The sequence below is a fragment of the Episyrphus balteatus genome, chromosome 2, assembly GCF_945859705.1.
Source record: "Episyrphus balteatus chromosome 2, idEpiBalt1.1, whole genome shotgun sequence".
Classification (NCBI taxonomy): Eukaryota; Metazoa; Arthropoda; class Insecta; order Diptera; family Syrphidae; genus Episyrphus; species Episyrphus balteatus.
This window is the reverse complement of record NC_079135.1, coordinates 50,032,573-50,054,164: the sequence shown is the minus strand read 5'-3', so window position 1 is coordinate 50,054,164 and position 21,592 is coordinate 50,032,573. Positions and strand designations below refer to the sequence as shown.

General features: G+C 31.8%; 1 protein-coding gene across 2 annotated transcripts; it reads left to right on the top strand.

Annotated features, from left to right (window-relative positions):
• Positions 1-2,092: 2,092 nt before the first annotated feature.
• Positions 2,093-20,029, top strand: LOC129908384 (calcium homeostasis endoplasmic reticulum protein). Of its 2 annotated transcripts, none has more exons than XM_055984841.1 (13): positions 2,093-2,243; positions 2,350-2,520; positions 2,663-3,147; positions 9,695-9,857; positions 13,262-13,334; positions 13,753-13,827; positions 17,486-17,562; positions 17,637-17,835; positions 17,894-18,742; positions 18,799-18,969; positions 19,047-19,361; positions 19,431-19,602; positions 19,670-20,029. In XM_055984841.1, exons 1-13 carry the CDS (start codon positions 2,219-2,221, stop codon positions 19,766-19,768), a joined length of 2,874 nt encoding a protein of 957 aa, XP_055840816.1. In that variant the 5' UTR covers positions 2,093-2,218; the 3' UTR covers positions 19,769-20,029. The 2 variants fall into 2 exon arrangements, with proteins under 2 accessions (XP_055840816.1, XP_055840815.1); XM_055984840.1 differs by having other exon boundaries at positions 19,428-19,602.
• Positions 20,030-21,592: the final 1,563 nt, after the last annotated feature.

Below are 21,592 nucleotides of genomic sequence, written 5' to 3'. Positions count from 1 at the left end.
CAAATGCAGGCATGAATCAAAGTTGAACCACAGCTAAAAATTTTATATTCTTTAATTTGAGAACAGAAGAAACGAAAGGAACATTAAAAATTAGCTGAAAATGGCTTTTGTGATGAAAATTGTGGGAGACGGACAGAATCCCGAAATCCAAAATCCAGAAAGACCAAAATCCAGAAAACCCTAAATCCAGAAAACCCAAAATCCCGAAACCCCAAAATCCCGAAAACCCAAAATCCCGAAAACCCTAAATCCCGAAAACCCAGAATTCCGAAAACCCAAAATCCCGAAAACCCAGAATCCCGAAAAACCAAAATCCCGAAAACCCAAAATCCAGAAAGGCCAAAATCCCGAAAATAAAAGAGAAAAAATAAAAAACCCTTCAAAATTGTGTTTCACTGAAATTTTGAATGAAACATAAAATTAAAACCAATAAAAAAACAATTTAAAAATACATTATTATGAGTTAAATATTAAAATTCATAATTCTTTTGATTTTAGTTCAACGACTTTTCCAACTTAACTCAATCACAACAAAACACTGCTGAAAGCACAATAAGAACTTGAAATCATGTAAAAAAGAGATATTCAGCCCTATCGAGGTATCCGTTCGGAGAATTTTTTTTTCCGATTTGTTCGAAATCGGAGAATTTTCTATCGAGGTATCCGTTCCGATTGACATATCGGAGAATCTTCCGATGAAACATGGCGCCCATCAACGCATTGCGATGAAGTGTGTTCAGCAAAGACTTTTTGACAGTTTTGCTTTGGATATCATTGGAAATTCTCCGACACAAAATAGTTGCGGAATATTTTCAGAAAAGTTGAATTTCACAGAAAAAAAAATATAAAAATGGAAATATAATTTTGATTTTCTAGTGTAGATTAATATAAGAGAGGTTGGTTGAAATTAAGAAGACTTGAGTTGAGCATCACAATTGTTTTTATTTATTGAATAAATCACGCTGACACATGTGTCAAATGAATGCGATTATATACTTTATTTTTTTTGTTCAGAAGTGGATACCTTGAAAGAAATGTAAGTTTCGATCGGAACGGGCTATCGTTTCGGAACTTTCTCCGAACGGATACCTCGATAGGGCTGATTGACGGAATCATACACTTCTATTGTTTTTTATATGTTAACACCTTAATTTTACGCTTAGGATTGCTTTCGAAACCGAAATCCCGAAAAATTATATAAAATGAAAAATTTGCGCAAATTTTTCATTTTATATAATTTTTCGGGATTTCGGGATCCCATTCGGGATTTTGGGTTTTCGGGATTCTGGGATTTCGGGATTTTGGGTTTTCGGGATTCTGGGTTTTCGGGATTCTGGGTTTTCGGGATTTTGGGTTTTCGGGATTCTGGGTTTTCGGGATTTTGGGTTTTCGGGATTTTGGGTTTTCGGGATTTAGGGTTTTCGGGATTTTGGGTTTTCGGGATTTCGGTTTTCGGGATTTTGTCCCCAATCCGAAAATTGTTTGATGAGAGTGAACGCAAAGTACCATCCGGCCAAATGAAAATCAGTCTGTCCCGTAAAAACCGGTTGTACAAAGTTGGTTTAGCAACTTTTATCTTCTGGAATCGGTGGTAAAACTGAGGTTTAGCACTGGTTCAAGGTCCATATGTATTAAAATAGCCAAACTATTGGTTGAACTATAGATGAACCACAGCTAATCCACCAAAATCGGCAAGTTAAATTCCTGAATCAAGGCCGAACCACGATTGTACAACTGGCCCTAAGCTAATCAATGTGAACCCCCTGATAAAAATGTTGAAGGGTCTAATGGCCGACTTTTCACGAGTCGATTTTAGCCGCCCAATATTCTTTTGGTTGATTGTTACTTTAGTCACCTGCGTTTTCCGTTCACACTAGTCGACATACGCCGAAAAGCTTCGCCGAACGGCAAAGATCGACTGGTGAAAAGTCGGCATAACGAAATGGTCTAAAATAAAATATACTCATTCACAAACAACCATTGCAGTTCCACCTTAATTTTAGTACAAAATAAAACATCAATATATCTATCTCTCTCAAGCACCGGTTTTCCAACATCCAAGTCTCAAAATTTCCAATTTGTAAAAAAATGGCGTTTAATTAAGCTGACAGTAAAAAATTAGCGCAAACAATTTTTTCTCTTTTCATCTCTAAAATAAAAGAACTTTAAACAATTTTAATCAATTTATTAATAAAAATAAAATACTCTCCTATGAAATATGGATGGACCACAACCTCCAAGAGGTAAAACCTTAAACCCAGCAAAATATTCTTTTTCAAAACAAACGCCATACAAAAAAATAAGCTATGCACATTTTTTCACCTTCAATTCAATTTTTTCCTTCATCAGATTCCAGCCTCCGGAATATAATTGATAAACTTGCCGAATTTGTAGCAAGAAATGGCCCAGAATTCGAGCAAATAACTAAACAAAAACAAAAAGGAAATCCTAAATTTGATTTTCTATATGGAGGAGACTATTGCAATTACTATGAATGGCGGGTGGCAGCAGAACAAACTTGTAAGATGTTTCAGTCCATGTTTCATTAAATTTAAGTTAAAGTGAAAATATAAAAAAAAAGATCTAGGACAGTTAAAAGTCCCAGAATAAGACAATTATTTGTATAGGCTAGCTTTATATTAATAAAAGAGTTTACTTGCAGTTTTGAAACAACAAGGCTCAATCTCACAGGCAACCCATCATTACCATCCGCAAGGAGGTCCGCCGCCACAGCAACATAATTTCCATGATAATCAAAGTATGTCGCTAGCCGGACAACAGCAACACAATTTTCATGATAATCAAAATATTTCGCTTCCCGGACAACAGCAACATAATTTTCATGATAATCAAAATATGTCGCTAACTGGACAGCAACAACACCACAACTTTCATGACAATCACAATATGCCACCAGTTGTTAATCAACAGCAAATGCCTGGAAGCGGTGGTGGTGGAAACAGCTATAAGCCACAGGGAAATCCCGCTCCTCTGTGGGGCAATGGTCATGGTGGTGGTGGTGGGAATCCGGCCAATAATGCCAACGCAATAAGCATTACAGCTCAAATTGAAGCCATCAATTTGCAACAGAACAACTTGCGCAAACAGATTCACCAGTCGGAGCAGAATCTATCAGCCCAGCACTCGGTATGCATTATAATTTTAAATTTGGAAATGAAAAATAGACATCCATTTAAAAGTGGAACGTTTTTACTGAATTGTATATTTATTTTTCCATTATGTTATTTTTAAGTCTAGGAATTCATTCGTTGGGTCAACTTTGAAATTTCTATTTATCGGCTGAATTCAATTTTGTGTTCCTATTGTTTAGTTTCTTTTTTAACCTCTTGGATTTCACTTAAAATAATATGTTCGGTCTTAAAAAGATCGTTTTCTGACCCCTATGTTCTAAATCTCACTTTTTGCGAATTCACTTGCCGAAAGTGAAATTAGGTGTTCTGCATTTCAATCATTTAAATTTTCTGACCAAATTCAATTCACTTTGTTTTTGTCCGTGAATTGGTGTCTTTTTCAAAGAATCTGCAATTTTTTGGGCAAAATATTACGAAAACTTATATTTTTATTGTTTTGTAATGGTTATTGTACAAAAAAACATAAAACACCTGAGGCATGAAATATCATACATCACTTTTTGGGAATGTACACTGGGAAGTTTGCACTGCCTCTATGTTCGCCAACTCATTCACTATTTTAAATTTTCAGCCCTATTCTGGTCTTTGATTCACGTGAATGGAAAGATTTCCTTCCTTTATCACGTCAAACTGGCTTTGAAAAACCTCTAACTTTCGAAAGCAAAGCGTTGTTTCCGTCTGTTTTAGCAATTCTAAAGAAAAAAAAATTTGATTAACTTTTATTTTAACCCCCGTTTATACGCTTCTTATTTTAGACTTTCACGTGAATCGAATAGCAGAATAGGGCGGTTTAATTCAATTTTTTCTATTAAAATAATGCAATTATTTGCTTAACATGCAGTAATTTCACTTAGGAAACAAAATCGAAATGGAGAACATGCAATTTCACGTGAAATTGAAAAGTGATTTTAATTTACTTTTCATCGAATTCTAGAACATGTGCTTCAGTCTTGTATTTTCTTTTTTGCGCCTTTTCAGCATCAACGTTTCTTTATAGAAGATTTCATATTAAATTTTTCTTAATATGAATTACAAATCGTTTTAAAAATATTTTGTTTCATTGGACATTGATTGTAAAGATATTTATCATTCATAAAGTACATGGTCTTTCGAGGATCCAAACGTTAATGATTGCTTCTAATGTTGTTTATTTTTGATGTTGAACTGATCATTTGAATTTAGTTTTCTTTGTTTCTTTAATTTGCGAAGTGTTTTTAGCAACAGTTTTTCAAAACTTTTTGCAAAATTTGTCTGGTCTGTTAGAAACCACCTGTTGGCAATTTTCAACAGATATGAGAAATAGAGGATTGCATTTATTTCATTTATTATGTATTGGAGTTTCATGAACCCATTGTTGATTATTTGATTTGTTTCATAAGCTGATCCGTAATTAGATAGTATCTTTTGTTCAATACTTCTGAATTTTGCAATTGGGTTTTTAACTTCATCTTGTTTGTCATCAAAATGTGAAATATTTTAAGTTGCATTTGTAAATTTTGGTTAAAAACAGCAGAGGTTCTGTGCCAGCTACCATTGCTAAGGAGTCGGCAACGAAGTAGCTTGTATACTAGAGTGGAGCGTTTTTGGACTTTTCTTTCAGATCACTGCGTGCAACTCATGGTTTATGCCTTGTGCTCTTCTGAACATATTCTGATACTTTTTTTTTTATTCGACAATGGAAAAATAAAAATCGGGAAGCCTTTGAAGATTGCTCGTATTTCACGAAAATCGATATTTTATGGGGCGTTAGAACCCATCTGAATTGACTTAATCTTTTTCATTTCACTACCAACTGCTCATAACTTATGCTGAGTGATCTCTAGTACCAGATCTGAACCCCTATTTTGAGTCGTTAATGGAAAAAACAAAATCGGGAAGGCTCCGATTGACATTTAGGTGTTTCCATAATTTTTGCCCATGCTTAATTTTTTTTTAACTTTACCTGCAGACGGTTTTCTTAAATACCATACAATCTTTTGTTTTCCACAAACTTTTGTTTTTAATATTGTTAACTTCATAAAAATAAATTGTTAAACGGTTTAATTATTACGCCATTTTGACTTCGAAATAAAAATTTAGCATGGGCAAGAAAATAGTATAGGCAAGAATTATGGAAACACCTAAATGTCAAATATCTAAGGATTGGACTAAGATATCGACATAAATTAAACGCAGTTACAAAGGTTAGTGTTATATATAAAAATTAAATTTATTGACGAAGTTTTTAAGTGTAGTATTAGAGTTTAAAATTCTATTGAAATGGGTCAGGGGATGTCAAAGTAGCATTTTCTTAAATCCCCCATAAACGACGTCAATATTACAGAAAAGTTCTCAGTTTGAGTGCTCCATAGCTTATAAGGTTCAATGAGGTTCTCACAAATATAGCAAATACAAACAAGTTGTAAAAGAAATTTGTTCTGGGTGGGATTTTATACAATTTAAAAAATCTGAATTTTTGCGAAAATGTGCATTTTTCGGAGCCTTCCCGATTTTGTTTTTTCCATTAACGACTCAAAATAGGGGTTCAGATCTGGTACTAGAGATCACTCAGCATAAGTTATGAGCAGTTGGTAGTGAAATGAAAAAGATTAAGTCAATTCAGATGGGTTCTAACGCCCCATAAAATATCGATTTTCGTGAAATACGAGCAATCTTCAAAGGCTTCCCGATTTTTATTTTTCCATTGTCGAATAAAAAAAAAGTATCAGAATATGTTCAAAAGAGCACAAGGCATAAACCATGAGTTGCACGCAGTGATCTGAAAGAAAAGTCCAAAAACGCTCCACTCTATTGTATACTCTCCATAACAAATTTTCAGTTGACTCCTTTTCGGGAAGATAATCATTTTTGTCATTTTCTAGAATAAAAAATAGAGATATTATTTTGTTCGAGCATTTTTTTTGTAATTATAACTGTCCTTTTTTGAAAGTTTTTTACTTTAAAGTTTGTTTTATGTTTATGAAAATCTTCATTAGTAACAAATTGTTTCTCTTCCTTGTCCAATTGTTTCGTTGATTTATAACTTTTTTACCTGCGATATTTTTGGTACTAGGCAAAGTTTTGGACTCCTAAACAAAACAAACATTGGAGTGTTCTCTGCAAATTTGGTAGTAATGAATTTTCCTAGAAGCAAAATTGACATTTTAGTTTTAGGACGAAATTTAACGGTACCTTCCATGTAACCAAAATGAAAAAAAAAAATAGATTTTCTCAAAAATGTTTAACGGTTTTGATTGATTTTTTTTTGCACTGTGGTAATTAACGTCGTGCCTTGCCTTTCCTTTCCTCTACTCGCCTCAACCCAACTCCAACCCTAGTTATCCATTTGACACCTTGGTTGCCGTTTTTAATACGTATTTGTTAGCTTCACTTGTAACTAACTAAGAATAATGTAATAAAATCTTGGAACTAAATTTTGGCCCACTTCCAATTGTCGTATCGAAATGAAACTTGGCACATATATCGTCGGCGTAAAGCAAAATTATAATCTTTGAACAACAACAACATCTTGAAGGTGCTACCACCAAGTGTTTTATGGCTAGAGTTACAGTACTGTTTCACGGACGCCAATCCGATCATCAGACTCCTTATTCCATTTTGTGTGTGGTGCTTAGTCTAGTAATTTTTCATTTAACTTGAAAAACTTTTTCCGTCACACTTGAGTATTGAACCTAGACCAAGCGAGTTCAGAAGCCAGTACACTACGCACTGCGCTACCTCTCCCACATGATTAGCTTCACCCAATTGTAGGCTTTATAGTTTATCAACATTCAAATGAATAGACTTAGCATTTTTACTAGCAAAATTGTTCTAAGTCTTTAAGAAATCCTATGTACTTAGAACAATTTTGCTTTACGCCGACGATATGTAGTTCCAGTGACAACACAATATTTTGGTGGTCCGGACCTTGGGAAGAGGCATTGGGGGGTCGAAACACCCCAAATCAAATTTAGCCTACTTCCAATTATCGTATTGAACTGAAACTTTGTAAATATATGAAGTTCGGACGACAACACAATACATATTTTAGTGGTCCGGACCCTGGGGAGGGGCATTTGGGGGTTGAAAGCTCCAAAATCCATTTTGGCTTACTTTCAATTGTCGTATCGAACTGAAATTTTGTACATATATCGCACCCTCAGTACAAAAGAGCGAGAACTCAAAAAAGTTCATTTCGAGAAAACGCTTCTGCAAAATACATACTGTATCTAAACTTTCCCCTATAACTTTCCATGAGACACCAATTTCCATAATGTCAAAGCTCTATTACAAGAACCATTATGTTTATTTTGTAGTTTTAATAAATTTATTTTTTTAAATTGTTTAAATTAGGAAAGAGTTTACTTTTAATATAGTAGGAATTGGATAAAAACAGTCATAATCTTTCGAATTTTTCGTTTACGTTAACAACAAGCCCTTCAAAAGAAAGGTAATTTAAAAAGCAACATTTCCTCATCATTATCTCAAAAATGTCATTTTTTTGAGGGTGCCATATGTAGTTCGGACTGCAAAAAGCGTAGAGCGCATTGTTGTTCCTTGTACATTCATAAAATTTTGAACAAAACGCTCTATGCTTTTTGATCTTACCATTTCATATAAGTCAGTTAAATTATTTTATGGTTTTTAGTGCGTGATAAGCGTATTTTTAGTTTTTTAACTATATATTTTTTTCAAATTGCTCCTTTTGCATTCGTGTCTTATTTTTTAAGTAATTTAATATGTGTGATTGGTTTTGCATTTCATTGAAGCTTTGGCGGATTTTTCAACGGTTGCTTCAAAATGTTTGTTCCAAACAAATATTCGATTCTATTCCTTGCAATGACTTTTTCTATTTTTCTTACGAAAAAAACCTTGCCATATACAGTTGCGCCGAACTGATTAAGATCGATTCCTTTAATAAAAAGATTAAGAACTAAATTAAAAAAAAAATGTCTTGTATTCATGTTAAACTTCTGTTATCAATATTGCGAATATTTAGTTTTACAGTTGGCGATATAAAGGAGAACGATTTGTAAAAAAAAATTGATAGAATTAAGCTTAGTTTTTTTTGGTTAACATGACTATTTATTTAAAAGTAAATAGATAATATAAGGTCTTAATTTGTTTAAAGATTTTTTGAAAATGTAAGAGAAAAACAAAAATCCACCGAAAGAGTAACAAGACCAAGAGGACTTCTTAAAACAAAAGAAACTCAGCATAAGCTAATAATTCGCTGGAAAACGTACCATTGGGCTTAAGATATGAGTTAAACCATTTTAAATATGCGCAATAAATACACAATTAGTGAATAGATAGCCATACCTCATTTCAAATTCAGTTCTTAGATCAAATGGGCTCCGCAGTTCTCCCTGTCTGTATCGATCTTGAACTATAGCCTTAAATTTTGAAGTGACATTGTATTTATGAGTTTTCTGATATTCTCTAGAGACGAAATTGAAATTTTACTTGAAGAAAAAAATTTCTAGTACCTGTAATATAACCAAAATGAAAAAACTGACTTTTCTCAAAAATGTCTGTTACGATTTTGATTAAAATTTTCAATGTACAATGTGCCCAATGAGGCCGTTCTTTCAAAGCAAAAAATAAATGTTTTTGAACCGTTACTAACGATACCTGTCATAGAACCGTTTTTTTCATTTCTGAATTTCTTGTTAACGATTCAATCACAATCATAAAGAGAATATTTATGCAAAGGCGTAACCTTAAATGTAAAAATAAATAAAATATTCAAAAGACAATTTTTTTTAATTTAAAAATTTTGCTTTAACATTAGTACATTTAAGATCTTGTTATCCAGTCGTGCATTAAATTAATTCTGTATTTGTCAGTTTGTCTTAATGAGGATCCAAATCGAAACATATGCATATACACCGATTTACTTCATGTTTTTGGATTTTTTTAGGAACAAAAATAACGGTATACATTAACATTATACCAATTTGGAATAATTAAGAAAAAAACCGTTCCTACGGTTTCGATTAAAAAAAAATACCTTTTTTTTTTGACTTGGTTTAGTAAAATGTCCGAACTTTTTTAGATTTAAGTCATTTAAGGAGTTGTTTGTTTTCCTTTTCTTTGAATAATTAATTTGATATATATTCCTACACTTATTTTATAATTTTCAAAACAAATGTTTTAACAATTGAAGCAAATCTAAACGAGCAACTAAAGCATCTGCGACCAAGTTGTTAATTTTTTCACTCTGTTAAGTATTTATACTTTTGTTCTCTATCTAGAAAAAAGTACTTTGACCTCAAATTTTTGTAAACTCACTCTCTCTTTATCATATATTTTCTCGTTGCATTTCATACAACTTTTGATTACAAAAATTGTTGGTCTCACCCTCTACTGGTCTAAGTAATTTTCTATATTTTGCCTTATTCCTTCAATCTCAGTTAGAATATATTTTTTTTAAGGATATCATATTTTATTTCAACGTTTTTATGCATTTGGATTTATATTTCTTTCGGTTTTTTTACATATGTTTCTCTACCTTTAATTATAAACAAAAAAAAAAAAAAAAAAAACAAAACAAAACTTAGGCTTTGATGCAGCAACAACAAAAACAAATTGACGATGCTATTGAAGATGCACAGAATAATATGTTAGAAGAACAAGCCGCAGACAACAATATATCACTAATTGACTTTGATGATGTTCTACAACCAATAATTGATGCATGCACCAAAGACAGTATATCAGCAGGTAAATATGAATTAAAAATTGACATCAAAACAAAATAAAAAGTTTTTTTTAAGATATATTCAAGTAGAAAGTGGACTTTTATAACTCGTGAAAGGATTTTTAAAAATTTTTGTTCTACATATAGATTAGTTTCTTGTATTTACCATAACTTCTTTTCTTATTAAATAAGAATAAATTTTATTAACTTTGCAAGTTTATCACCGTTGTACTTCGGTCGAAGTATCTGCTTTACTAGACAACTCTTCAATCTAAAAACTCTCGATATATTTAGCAAACAAGTGGCCGCTAGCACAGCCACTCATCTCGGAGCCAACTCTCAAAGTCACTTGCTCTGTTTGTGGTCATACTATCATTTTAAATCACTCCGATATTTTCTAAGCAACCATTCATTTAAGATCCAATTCGGACGATGATGAATTCTTGGGCAATGCATCTATTCGTTTCTACATTGGTGGCTCAAAAGCCTGACTTTGCTAATAGGCCTTATCCCTTTTTCGGAATAGGAGAATATGAAATTAATAAAATGACATAATGCTGGATGAAAGTACCTAAAATATTGCAGATCAAAATGCTTAAGAGAATCCTGAAGCCATAAATAATGCAAGCTAAGTCTCCTCAATATTCGTGAAAAATAAAACCACATGAAGATCCCCAGACCACATTCTAGGCAGTTGCAATGTACTAGCACACCAAATTTTGCAATCAAATTGGTACTGTTCTTTTGGGAAACAACTCATTCCGCTTAAAAGGGAGCAATATAAGTCTGTAGAGCGCATGGCATTTTAACCTTCTAAACTTATTCTTTCATAAAGATCTCACTTACATTTTGGTACAGGGTGTCCCAAAAGTTAACGTCGAAACGAAAACGGTAGGTAGGGTAGGTGGTGACAGTTATCAGAAAAATAATTAAAAAAAATCGCAGCCATATATTTTGGGAGTTATGGGCATTTGAAAAAAAAGTTGAAAAAATGATTACCCTGTGACGGTTTTTTATGTGCCGTGACTACAAATCTTAATTTTTCTCATTTTTTTCTTTTGTTACGGAACCTTGAATAACCTTTCTATCAAATTCATTCAAAAATTTTAACTCAGCTGCATCAGTTTTAAAAAAAATATTACTTTTTTACCCAACTTAGTACTAAAAAATTTTACATGACTCTAATTCAATGAGCCGTAGTGTAAAAAAAATTCACTGGGATGTTTCGGCAAGTTGCCTTAAAAGTTGGTGTGTTCAATTCTCTTTTCAAAATGGTATAACATTGTTGGGAATATTTCATAAATAACCAAGATAAATTTTTTTTTCTTAAGAAATCCGACTTTTTTTTAGGTAATTTTTCCATATTATTTAAGTTTTTGTATTCTGAAAGGTTCTGAAAGGGTACAAAACTTGAATAATATGGAAAAATTACCTCATAAAAAAGTCGAATTTCTTAAGAAAAAAAAATTTATCTCGGTTATTTATGGAATATTCCCAACAACGTTGTACCATTTTGAAAAGAGAATTGAACACACCAACTTTTAAGGCAACATGCCGATACATCGTAGTGCATTTTTTTACACTACGGCTCATTGAATTAGAGTCATGTAAAATTTTTTAGTACTAAGTTGGGTAAAAAAGTAATATTTTCTTTAAAACTGATGCAGCTGAGTTGAAATTTTTCAATGCATTTGATAGAAAGGTTATTCAAGGTTCCGTAACAAAAGAAAAAAATGAGAAAAATTATGATTTGTAATCACGGCACATGAAAAACCGTCACAGGGTGACCATTTTTTCGACTTTTTTCAAATGCCCATAACTCCCAAAATATATGGCTGCGATTTTTTTTTATTATTTTTCTGATAACTGTCACCACCTACCCTACCTACCGTTTTCGTTTCGACGTTAACTTTTGGGACACCCTGTATATACACTAGTCGACATTTTTTTTTCCATTACCTTGTACAAATATTGAATTATCTTTTAATGCAAAATCCACAAAATTATTTAGTTAATGTGCCGATAATGTAAATGAAAGGGCTTTAAAACAGCTTTAAAATGGTTTAAAAAGCTTAAAAATCGATGCATACCTTCATCTGTTTAAAATCTTAACAATTTGACGAATGTGTTTTAGTCAATATCATCCACTATCATCTTTTGTTAAACGAATATTTAATCGTCCAAACGATAATCGCAATGTTAGTGAAAGATAGTCGAGTTACTGAATGTTTGTTTTTGTATTAACCTGTATCGTTTCGTTTTAACTTTGAACTCAATTCAATTAAGAGTTTTAGTTAAAAGACAAATTTCATCCCTTTTACCTCAGTTTGGAAACACTTTCCACGATCGATTTTACGATCTAATGATATTTTTCCACGATGGTAGCTGCTTTATAGAATTCTGTTCATGGAGATTATATTAAACAAAATTTAACAAAAATTGTGCTTTTGAAACTTATATTTCACTATGAAACCCGTTGAGTTGAATAAAATTCATACTCCGTTTAAGGTTCGGCTGAACTCGAGTTTAAACATTTACTTTTACTGGAAGACTCCATTATTTTTCTTCCCACACAATAGCAACAACAAAGAAAAATGGTCTTTAAAAAAAAAGTTTCGAATATAACGATGGTTATGAATTTTTTTTTTTTTTTGAGACGATCTGGAACCATTTTGTTTTTTATGTTGACTAATTTATGTAGTATGTAGATTATGCAATTCAATCCAATTTTGGTATATTGAACTTGCTATTTACAACTTCGCTTAAAATTAACTATAATTTCTTAAACAAATTGCTTGTTACAAAGTGGCACATAGCGCATAGGGGCCTGTGCAATGACTAAGTGATGAAATATAATATATGGATAAAATTAATTTAGCAAGTCAACTGACCAGGTTGCCTTCTGGGTTTTTCAGTCTGTTCGGATGTCCAGTTTTGGGGTTGGTTGTATTGGTTAGGTTGACGTTTTGCCCCCGGTTGTAAGCCGACTGGGTGTCATGTGGGCGTGAAGGTTAACTGCTTCCTCGTTGTCGATGAAATTAATGTTCTGATCGAAATATTAAGGTTTGGCATGTCGTTCTTACCTGTCTCATGACAGCAAATAGATAATAGACCTCATCGTTGTTTTTTTTTTCTTTAAAAAATATATAATTCCATCTTGCACAATAAGTTATAAAAGTCTACTTTTGATTTCTTTCAAACATTACTGAATAAAAACAGTAACATTGTTTTAACTTAACAATACAAAAAATAGTAATTTTAAGTGCAATTGCAAAAAAACTTAAAGCACACTTTAAAATTTTATTGTCAATGAAACAATTATACAATTTTTATAAATTTTAATAAAAATATTAAAAAAAAATAAATAATTTTTTTTTCTAATTAAATCGATTGTAAATTAAGTTAATTTTTGTAATTGCAATTTTAGGCAAAAACTGGATTTTACAGCATTCATCCGACACCGCTAAAAACAATGTCGTATTGCAATATCTCTTAAAGAAGTACGCGTCAGATAAGGGTTTACTCTTTGTATTTGAAAAAAATTCTATAACCTATTTTTAATTTTTTGAAATTTTGATGATTTAAAAAAAAATAGTTTGGTAATCTGCTGTTTAAATCAAAAAGATAACTAGCTTACAAAAAAAAAAAACATTTAAAGATTAATGAGTTTCCAAATTAGTCCTTTTTTTTAGTTAATTTTTATTTCAATGTTTGTCTTCTGTCAAAAGCGTCAATTTTGATTTGCCTATGTTTTGTTGTGAATATTATGGTTCTGGGAAATAATTTACAATATTTATGCAATAAATAAAAAAAATTGTATAGATAAACGAGAAGAAAGGAAAACAAAACACAAACAAAACATTTGGCTTAGAGAAGCAAAACCCAAACAAACCATTTCTTTCGTTAATTTATTTTTAGGGCATTGCTTAATGGAGCAACATTTACACAAAAATTACATCTTATTTACTTAGTAAATGATATACTGCATCATTGGTAAGTTTATATGTATTTAAAAATATTTCAACGCTAATTAGTGAAAAGTAAGATTTTTACTTGCGATATAGGTACTATATATCAAGTTATGCATTCGTACAAAAAAAAAAGTTGAGATAACATTTTTCCATGCCATTACGATGGTAGACAATGCCAAAAAAGTGGGTCCCGGAAGTCCGTCTGTCAGTCTGTCAGTCTGTCAGTCTGTCAGTCTGTCAGTCTGTCAGTCTGTCAGTCTGTCAGTCTGTCAGTCTGTCTGTCTGTCTGTCTGTATAAGGAGCTACAGCCTAAACGGATGGACCGATTGATGTCAAACCTGGTATGCAGCGTTATTTGGCGACTCTCCAGAGGGGTTTTTGGAATTAATTTTTTTGGACCAAAAATAACGGTACTTGTCATATACCGATTTAAGTAAAATTGAAATATCTCAAAAACGGCTCTAACGATTTTGTTTAAAAAATTCAAGTGTTAGTTTAAAGTTAAGGTCTATCTTCTAATGAAAATTTTTTTTTTGAAAATCATTATTAACGTTACCTGCCATAGAACCGTTTTTTTCAAATCCGATTATCTCCAAAACTGCTTATTCGATTTCAACGAAACTTTTTGTGAAAAAGCATTTATATAATTTAAATATAAGCCAAAAATAAAATTTTGAAAAAAATAATTTTTGGATTTTTAAAAAAATTTTGAAAATTTTTTTTTGAAAAATCAAATTTTCGAAAACGGGACATGGAATTTTTTTGATATTTTGGTTTTAGATGTTGATTAGTGATTTCTACAAAATGGCATACCAATTTTATTTTAAAACTTTTTTATCAAAAAATTATTTATAAAAAATTAGTTTTTTAAAAAACGGCTTTAACGATTTTGAAATTTTTTTTTCTAAAAATGCATGTTAATATATCAATTAAAACTGCATACTTGTTTTGGAGGGCAATTTAATTTCAGATTTTATTTTATTTTTTTTTTAAACGAATTTTGTTTTTTTTTTCCAAATTTCTATATAAAAAGTCTTAAAAATTTAAGCAACTTTAACTCTAAGAGCAAGTTCGTGCGACCCCAGTCGTGCATTTAATTTTTTTCATTATTGTAATTTTTATTCTGTACTAGAGTATTAAGTTTTTGAATTATTTGTTGGCATTGGAAGAAGATAATCTTGTTAAAGTACTTGTTCTTGGTGTAGATATTGTAAGTAGGGACTGGAATGAGATTAATTAATATTTTGAAATATGATGTGCCAAGTCTCGAGAACCCACAGACGGATCACTATTGTGAAGCAGATATGTGGAAGAGTTATGATTCCCTCCACATCGAGATCATAACAGCACCGAGTTAAAGGAAGAAGGAGTCTAGAGATTTGTCAGCTCTCTTCAGCTTGCCACTATCTATAGTTTCACCGTTGAAACCTAGAAATTTTCAATTTTAGGTATGGTTGTCGATAACCACCTTCTTCTTCGCTTCTTATCAGTTGTCTATAATGCCTACATTCCACAGTGGGTCACCTCCCATACAAAGTGCGGTCAAAAATATAATGACCATTTTTTTTTTAATGAAACACCTGTATTATCATTTTATATGATTTATTATTGCAAAAAAATGCATCAAGTCAGTTTTTTAAAATTTTGGTTATTTTCAAGAAAAATAAAAAAAGTTAAAAAAAAATTTTTTTTTGAAAATATAAAAAAAAATGGTTAATGCCGGAAATGGACCTGCCTGTCAGTCGAGCACTTTACCCTTACCCTCTAGTTCAGTCTTTTATAAAAATAATAGTGCCAAAAAGGAATTTTTTTAGTTTTACGTTGTAATTTTTTTTTCTCCGTGTATCGTCATTTAAACTCGTATTACTCGAAAAGGGGAAAAAACGGGAAAAAACGGCGCTATTATTTCGAAAGGTAGGACCGTATTCTTCATTTAAGAACTTAAATTGTAGAGGGCACTCGAAGGCAAACCAACTAAATCTCTAATTTAATGAAAATTGAGCTAAATAAAAATGGTTAAAATTGCTTCGCTAACGAGCCCCATTACAATTAGCCTTAATGTTATTTAACAATATAATTTATGTTTTTAGAAAGTATTAAACTTCTCGTTTAATATCCATAACAATTTAATACTGTTCACAATTTTTAACACCCGCTATCACTATCGCAAGTTGACACCTTATAACTGCAGCGATAAGAAAACTGTACATTTTTTTATATACCGACTTTGAATGGCTATTAAGAAATGAAAAAAGGGGTAACCGTCAAATTTTTTTTGGTTTTGGTTCGATGGGAGATTGTAGAACGTTGTTTAATCATTGGATTTTAAAAAATTGACATTTACTTTTTTTATTTTTGACCTATGGCGGGACCCACTGTGCATTCGTACGAAACTGGAGTACAATTTCCAAACAAGCTTTAAAAATGAAATAAGAAAATAAATATAACAGAAACATTTGAATCTCTCGAACATGGGTGTAAGGTTTCTTGTCTTTCCTAATTTTATCGTTACTTAAAAAATGTTCTTTTTTAGGACGAACTATACGGATGTGGAATGCTTTAAAAAAAAAAGAAACTAGTACGATCATTTGTTTTTGAAATACGAAAGAAAAGGTGCTACAAATACAAAAGAAGTTCTTTAGTTTTTCAAGTTGTATAAATCAAACCGTTCGCCACAAACGAAAACGTTTGTTTCTTTACACGATATAGAATCTCACCCCTGGTTTTTTCTTAGTTAAAAATATGTAATTGCATTTAACTATTTAAGAGTACAAATTGGCATATAACCATTTTATAATAATATGTACCATGAGTCTGCTTTAAGACAAATTCTAAATATATGTAGTTTGGCAGTCAAAGAGTTAAATTAAATATAATTAGTGAACATACATAATATAATTATATTATTAATCTTAAATATTTGAACGTACTAAAATCTTCGACTGTTTTGGTTTCACAAATGTATGTTTTAAACGCTCTCTTGTAAACATTTTATTCTTTTGGTGAAACCATATTTGTCAAACAGGGTATCCCAAAAGTCAACGTCGAAACGAAAACGGTAGATAGAATAGGTGGTGACAGTTATCAAAAAATTAATAAAAAAAAAATCGTAACAATATATTTTGTGAGTTATGGGCATTCGAAAAAAATTGAAAAAATGGTCACCCTATGACGGTTTTTAATGTGCCGTGACTACAAATCTTAAGTTTTCTCAATTTTTTCTTTTGCTTCGGAACCTTGAATAACCCTGCTCACAAATGCATTCAAAAATTTTAACTCAGCTGCATCAGTTTTAAAGCAAATATCACTTTTTTTTCCAACTAAGTACTCAAAAAATTTACATGACCCTAATTCAATGAACCGTAGTGTAAAAAAAAATGCGGCAAGTTATCTTAAAAGTTGGTGTGTTCAATTTTCTTTTCAAAATGGTATAACATTGTTGAGAATATTCCAAAAATAAGGGAAATATAAATGTTTTTTTTTTTTTTTTTGAAAAATCCAACTTTTTTTTATTTAGTTTTTGGGCACAAAAACTTCATACTTTTATATAAGTTGAAGAAGTTTCAGCAACATTAAAAATCTTATTTTTCACTAATAATATTTATCTGAACATTGTTTCAATTTAATTTATGATTTTGTACTCTGAAAGGATGCTCAGTTTAAACTTAAAATAATTTCAGTGTAAGGAAAAATGCGAATGATCTGAAAAATAGCCTAGAGAATGTTGTAATACCAATGTTTTGCAGCGCCAAACTAAGTAAGTAACAATTACTTCAACTCAATATTACATATTTTTTGACTTATTTTTTGTTTTTCTTCTTATAAACATAGTTGCGACTAATGATCAAAAGGGTAAATTAAGCAAATTGCTCTCTTTGTGGGAGTCAAAAGCAAAATTCTTTGATGCATGCGTTATTTCCAAATTGGGCTCACCAGATTCATCAATGCATGAATACAAAACAAACCTTATGAATATGCATCATGATATTGTGCATAACTTTACCCAAACAACAAAGTCAACATTAGATGGGTAAATATCCTATTTCATTTTGATGAGTTACATAGTTTATTTTTTTTTTCTTCTTTAGTTATCAAAAACAACATCAAATATTTATTCAGCATGCAACACAACAAATAGCTGTGCTCGAGCAACAAAAACAAGCTTTGGAACAGAAAATAATAGCTGCCGTTTTACCAAGTGCAGCTATTATACAACAACTTATTGATCCTAAACAGCTTCAAACGTCTGCTGGCAATTTGATGCAGAATAATGACCTAATAACTTCTTCCTCAATCAGAAATCCGTCGCCACAACCCTTAATGGCGCAAAAGGTTCAAATGCCAACTGAACCACCAAACGTCTACAATAATAGTCCCAATCCCGGACCTGAGAACAATAACCAACCATTGTTCGGAAATCCATTCAGCAATCAGCCAGTCCATAAAAATCCATTCTCCCAGTTCAATAATTTGAGCAACAACAACGGAGGAGGTGGCATTTGTAATAATCCACCCACTTCTGTCGGTCAAGCACCCATCCAACATCATAATCCTTTCTCCAGCATGGGATCTTCTAATTCGACTGGGAATGACAGCAACGATTTTGTAGCCACAATAGCCAGCTTCTTTATACCAGATTTATCTAAACCTCCGCCCGGTTTTATGAACCCTAGTGGACCTCAACCACAGCTGCCGCTAGAAGTTTCTCCAAATGTTGAGCCGCTTCAAGTTATTGAAGAAGATCCAAAACCAACAGCTCCGTATTATGATTTACCTGCGGGTCTAATGGTGTCCTTGATACGCTTGGAAGACTATAGCTATAAGCCGATAGATCCAGAAGAGATGAGGCTTCCAGCGCCGACGCCTCAAAGCGAGCGACTTACTAATGCATTGGCAGCTTTCATAGCTCCACCAAGCCATGATCGGCCGAGGGATAAGTGTGTAAAATTAAATTTAAAATTTTTTGTTTGCTTTAAATACATTTCATCTATAGTGAGGGCTGGGAAAAACTTGGTTTGTATGAGTACTACAAGGTGAAAAATGCTGCTAAGAAACAAAAGGAAGAGGAACTCAAGGACGGTACTCGTGAGCCGTCTCGTTCACCAAGTCCCATAATTTTGGATACTGTTAAAACCAAGAAACCAATTAATAAACGTTGCTACCGGTAATTTGATTTCTCGATCTATGCATAAGTTTGAATCCGACTGGATTTATTAAGCTTTGAATAATTTATATTTTCAGGTCCAAAAGCAGAAGTCGTTCACCACGATCTAAATCGCGATCGCCTCGTCGTTCTAGATCTCGCTCCCGTTCGCCATCTATTCAAGAAAAACCCAGAGGTCGATATTCAAATAATTCTAGAAATCGATCGCCACGAAAAAATTCACCTATTAAAGACAGAGATAGGGAAAGAGATCGTGATCGCGACAGGGATTCACGTGAGAATCGAGAAAGAGAAATGCGTGACAGAGATAAAGATACCCGCGAAAGAGATTCCCGCGATCGTAATAATACTCGTCGAGAGAGGGAACGATCTATAACTCCGCCAAGTTTTTTGTAAGATTATAATTTCATTCTCTACTTAAGAAAACTTCAATAAAATGTAAAAAATAATTTTTTTAGCAGTGGAGGCAATTACAATAAATCAAATGAATTTATTGAGGAATCCAATAAGGGTCATCAGATGCTTATGAAAATGGGTTGGGCCGGATCAGGAGCAGGCCTTGGAACGAAAAACCAGGGAATTGATGAACCTATATCTGGAGGTGAGGTTAGAGAACGAAGAGATATGTACAAGGTAAAATCCCTAATGTTATTTGTCTTTTTTGACATGAACTTATATCTAAATATTTATTTTCACAAAGGGCGTCGGAAGCAACATGAATGATCCTTTTGAAAATTTCCGTAAAAATAAAGGTGCTGCCTTTGTACATCGCATGCGAACTAGAGATGATAAAAGCTAAACAAAATAAAGATGGAAATAGTAAAATAAATAAAATAATGTAATTTTAATAATATCTCCCCGAAATCTACCACACAAACGACAAAGTACTACATGTTGCGCCTAAAGATGCAGTTTAATTTAAAGTGAGACTAGGGAAACTTTTGTTGAAATATATATTTAAAGATTATATATACAAAATATAATTATGTGGGTATTTATTTACCCATAACGGAGATAAAATAAGCAATAGATTGTATGGATCTATTTGTATATAAAACTTGATTGTATGTTTTTTTTAAACTTATCAATGTCAGCAGGATAATCGTCTGCTATTTTGTTTGTATTTTTTATTTTAATTGAAAATTATAAGAATGTAGCAGATTTTAGACTAAAAATTGTTATACATTTGTTATGATAAGAAGAGAGTATTCCCATCAGATAAGACGGTAGCGGAAGAATTCACTCGATTAAATCAATTGTAGCGTCACTAGTTCCAGTCAGGATGAACTACTTGCGATACTCTGCTGTGTAAAGAACCTCGACCTATAAGAACGTCTAAACCTTCTTGCCGTTCTTGAAGTCATTTATGGAAATGAGCTCTACAGGTAAGGAGCTCCTGCCGCTGCGCTGGGTACACAATAGAACAAATTTCAAAATCTATCGTCAGGATTGGATGAACATCATAGCTCCTTTGAGAAAAACATTTTTCGAATAACTTTCGGTCCCAGTCACATCGATGAAGACTGTATGAAAATTTTGGAAATCTGCTTTATCTGAAAGCATTCGATAATTGGTAAAACAAATCTCAAAAAAAAAAAAAATGAATAGAGTTTTGTTGTCGCTTTAGTTGTTGAAAAAAAAATCAATTTTGAAAAATATTCAGCGAAATGATGAAGGCCTTGCAAATGGTGAACTTTAGTTGATAAACAGAAAAGAAATATGAATAAACGCAGAAAAAGAATATGTAAGTATTTTAATATTTTTATTTTATATAAATCATCAATGTTTTTGTTAGATTTTGAGCAATTTTTTTTTGCGCCGGATACAAAGTTAAGACATAAATGATAGTTTGCAATACAAGAAACTGCGATTGAAGTTTGAGTAATGTTTGAAAATCGATTGAGTTTCGAGCTTTTATCCGTTTATTTTTATAGGAAAAAGAAACACTAAATTTATGTTTTTTTATACCAATTAAAAGGGAAAGATCTTATTCTTGTTTGATTATAACCTGAAAAGTGCAATTTTGTGATATCACTCCTTTGTATTCGGCGGGCACAAAAAAGCTCATAATATCTATCCTACTGAACAGTCCGAGAATTCTAACAATAATAAGCTGTTTTTGTATCGAATACAATTTAATTTTTCACATTATCATTTTAATATGTTTTTATAGTTATGAAAGCATATTGAAATCTAGGTACAAAATATAAACTAAAGAATTGTCCCAGTAACGGTTACTGACTAGCCTTCGAACTACAATATCGCAATAATTGCAAATAAAAAAAAATCCCAAAATATTTGCTATTATTTCCAAAAAGAAAGATAAGTCTTTATCTTCATTTAAGTTTTTTTTTTCTAAAAAAAAAATCAATAGATAATATTAGCGTTGAATATGATGAGATATCTTAATATCAAAATAGTGCTGAAGTAGTGCTAATTTAGACCTCAACTCCTCTCTCTCTCTTTCAAAAGTATCAAAAAATGAACGTGACATGCTTAACAACAAATCAGAAATTTTTAATGAGAAGAAGAATCAATGTGTCAATGAAGTAAATAATTATAATGCCCACAATAATGGTAAGTAAAATCCATTTAGAATTAATATTTCTTTACATTTTTGTAT

Excerpts from the sequence above, each read along its gene's own strand:
- LOC129908384 (XM_055984840.1), top strand. The coding sequence starts at position 2,219 with ATGGATGGACCACAACCTCCAAGAG. Across the intron at positions 2,244-2,349 it reads TGGACCACAACCTCCAAGAG|ATTCCAGCCTCCGGAATATA; the intron begins GTAAAACCTTAA and ends TTCCTTCATCAG. Across the intron at positions 18,743-18,798 it reads CATGATCGGCCGAGGGATAA|TGAGGGCTGGGAAAAACTTG; the intron begins GTGTGTAAAATT and ends TTTCATCTATAG.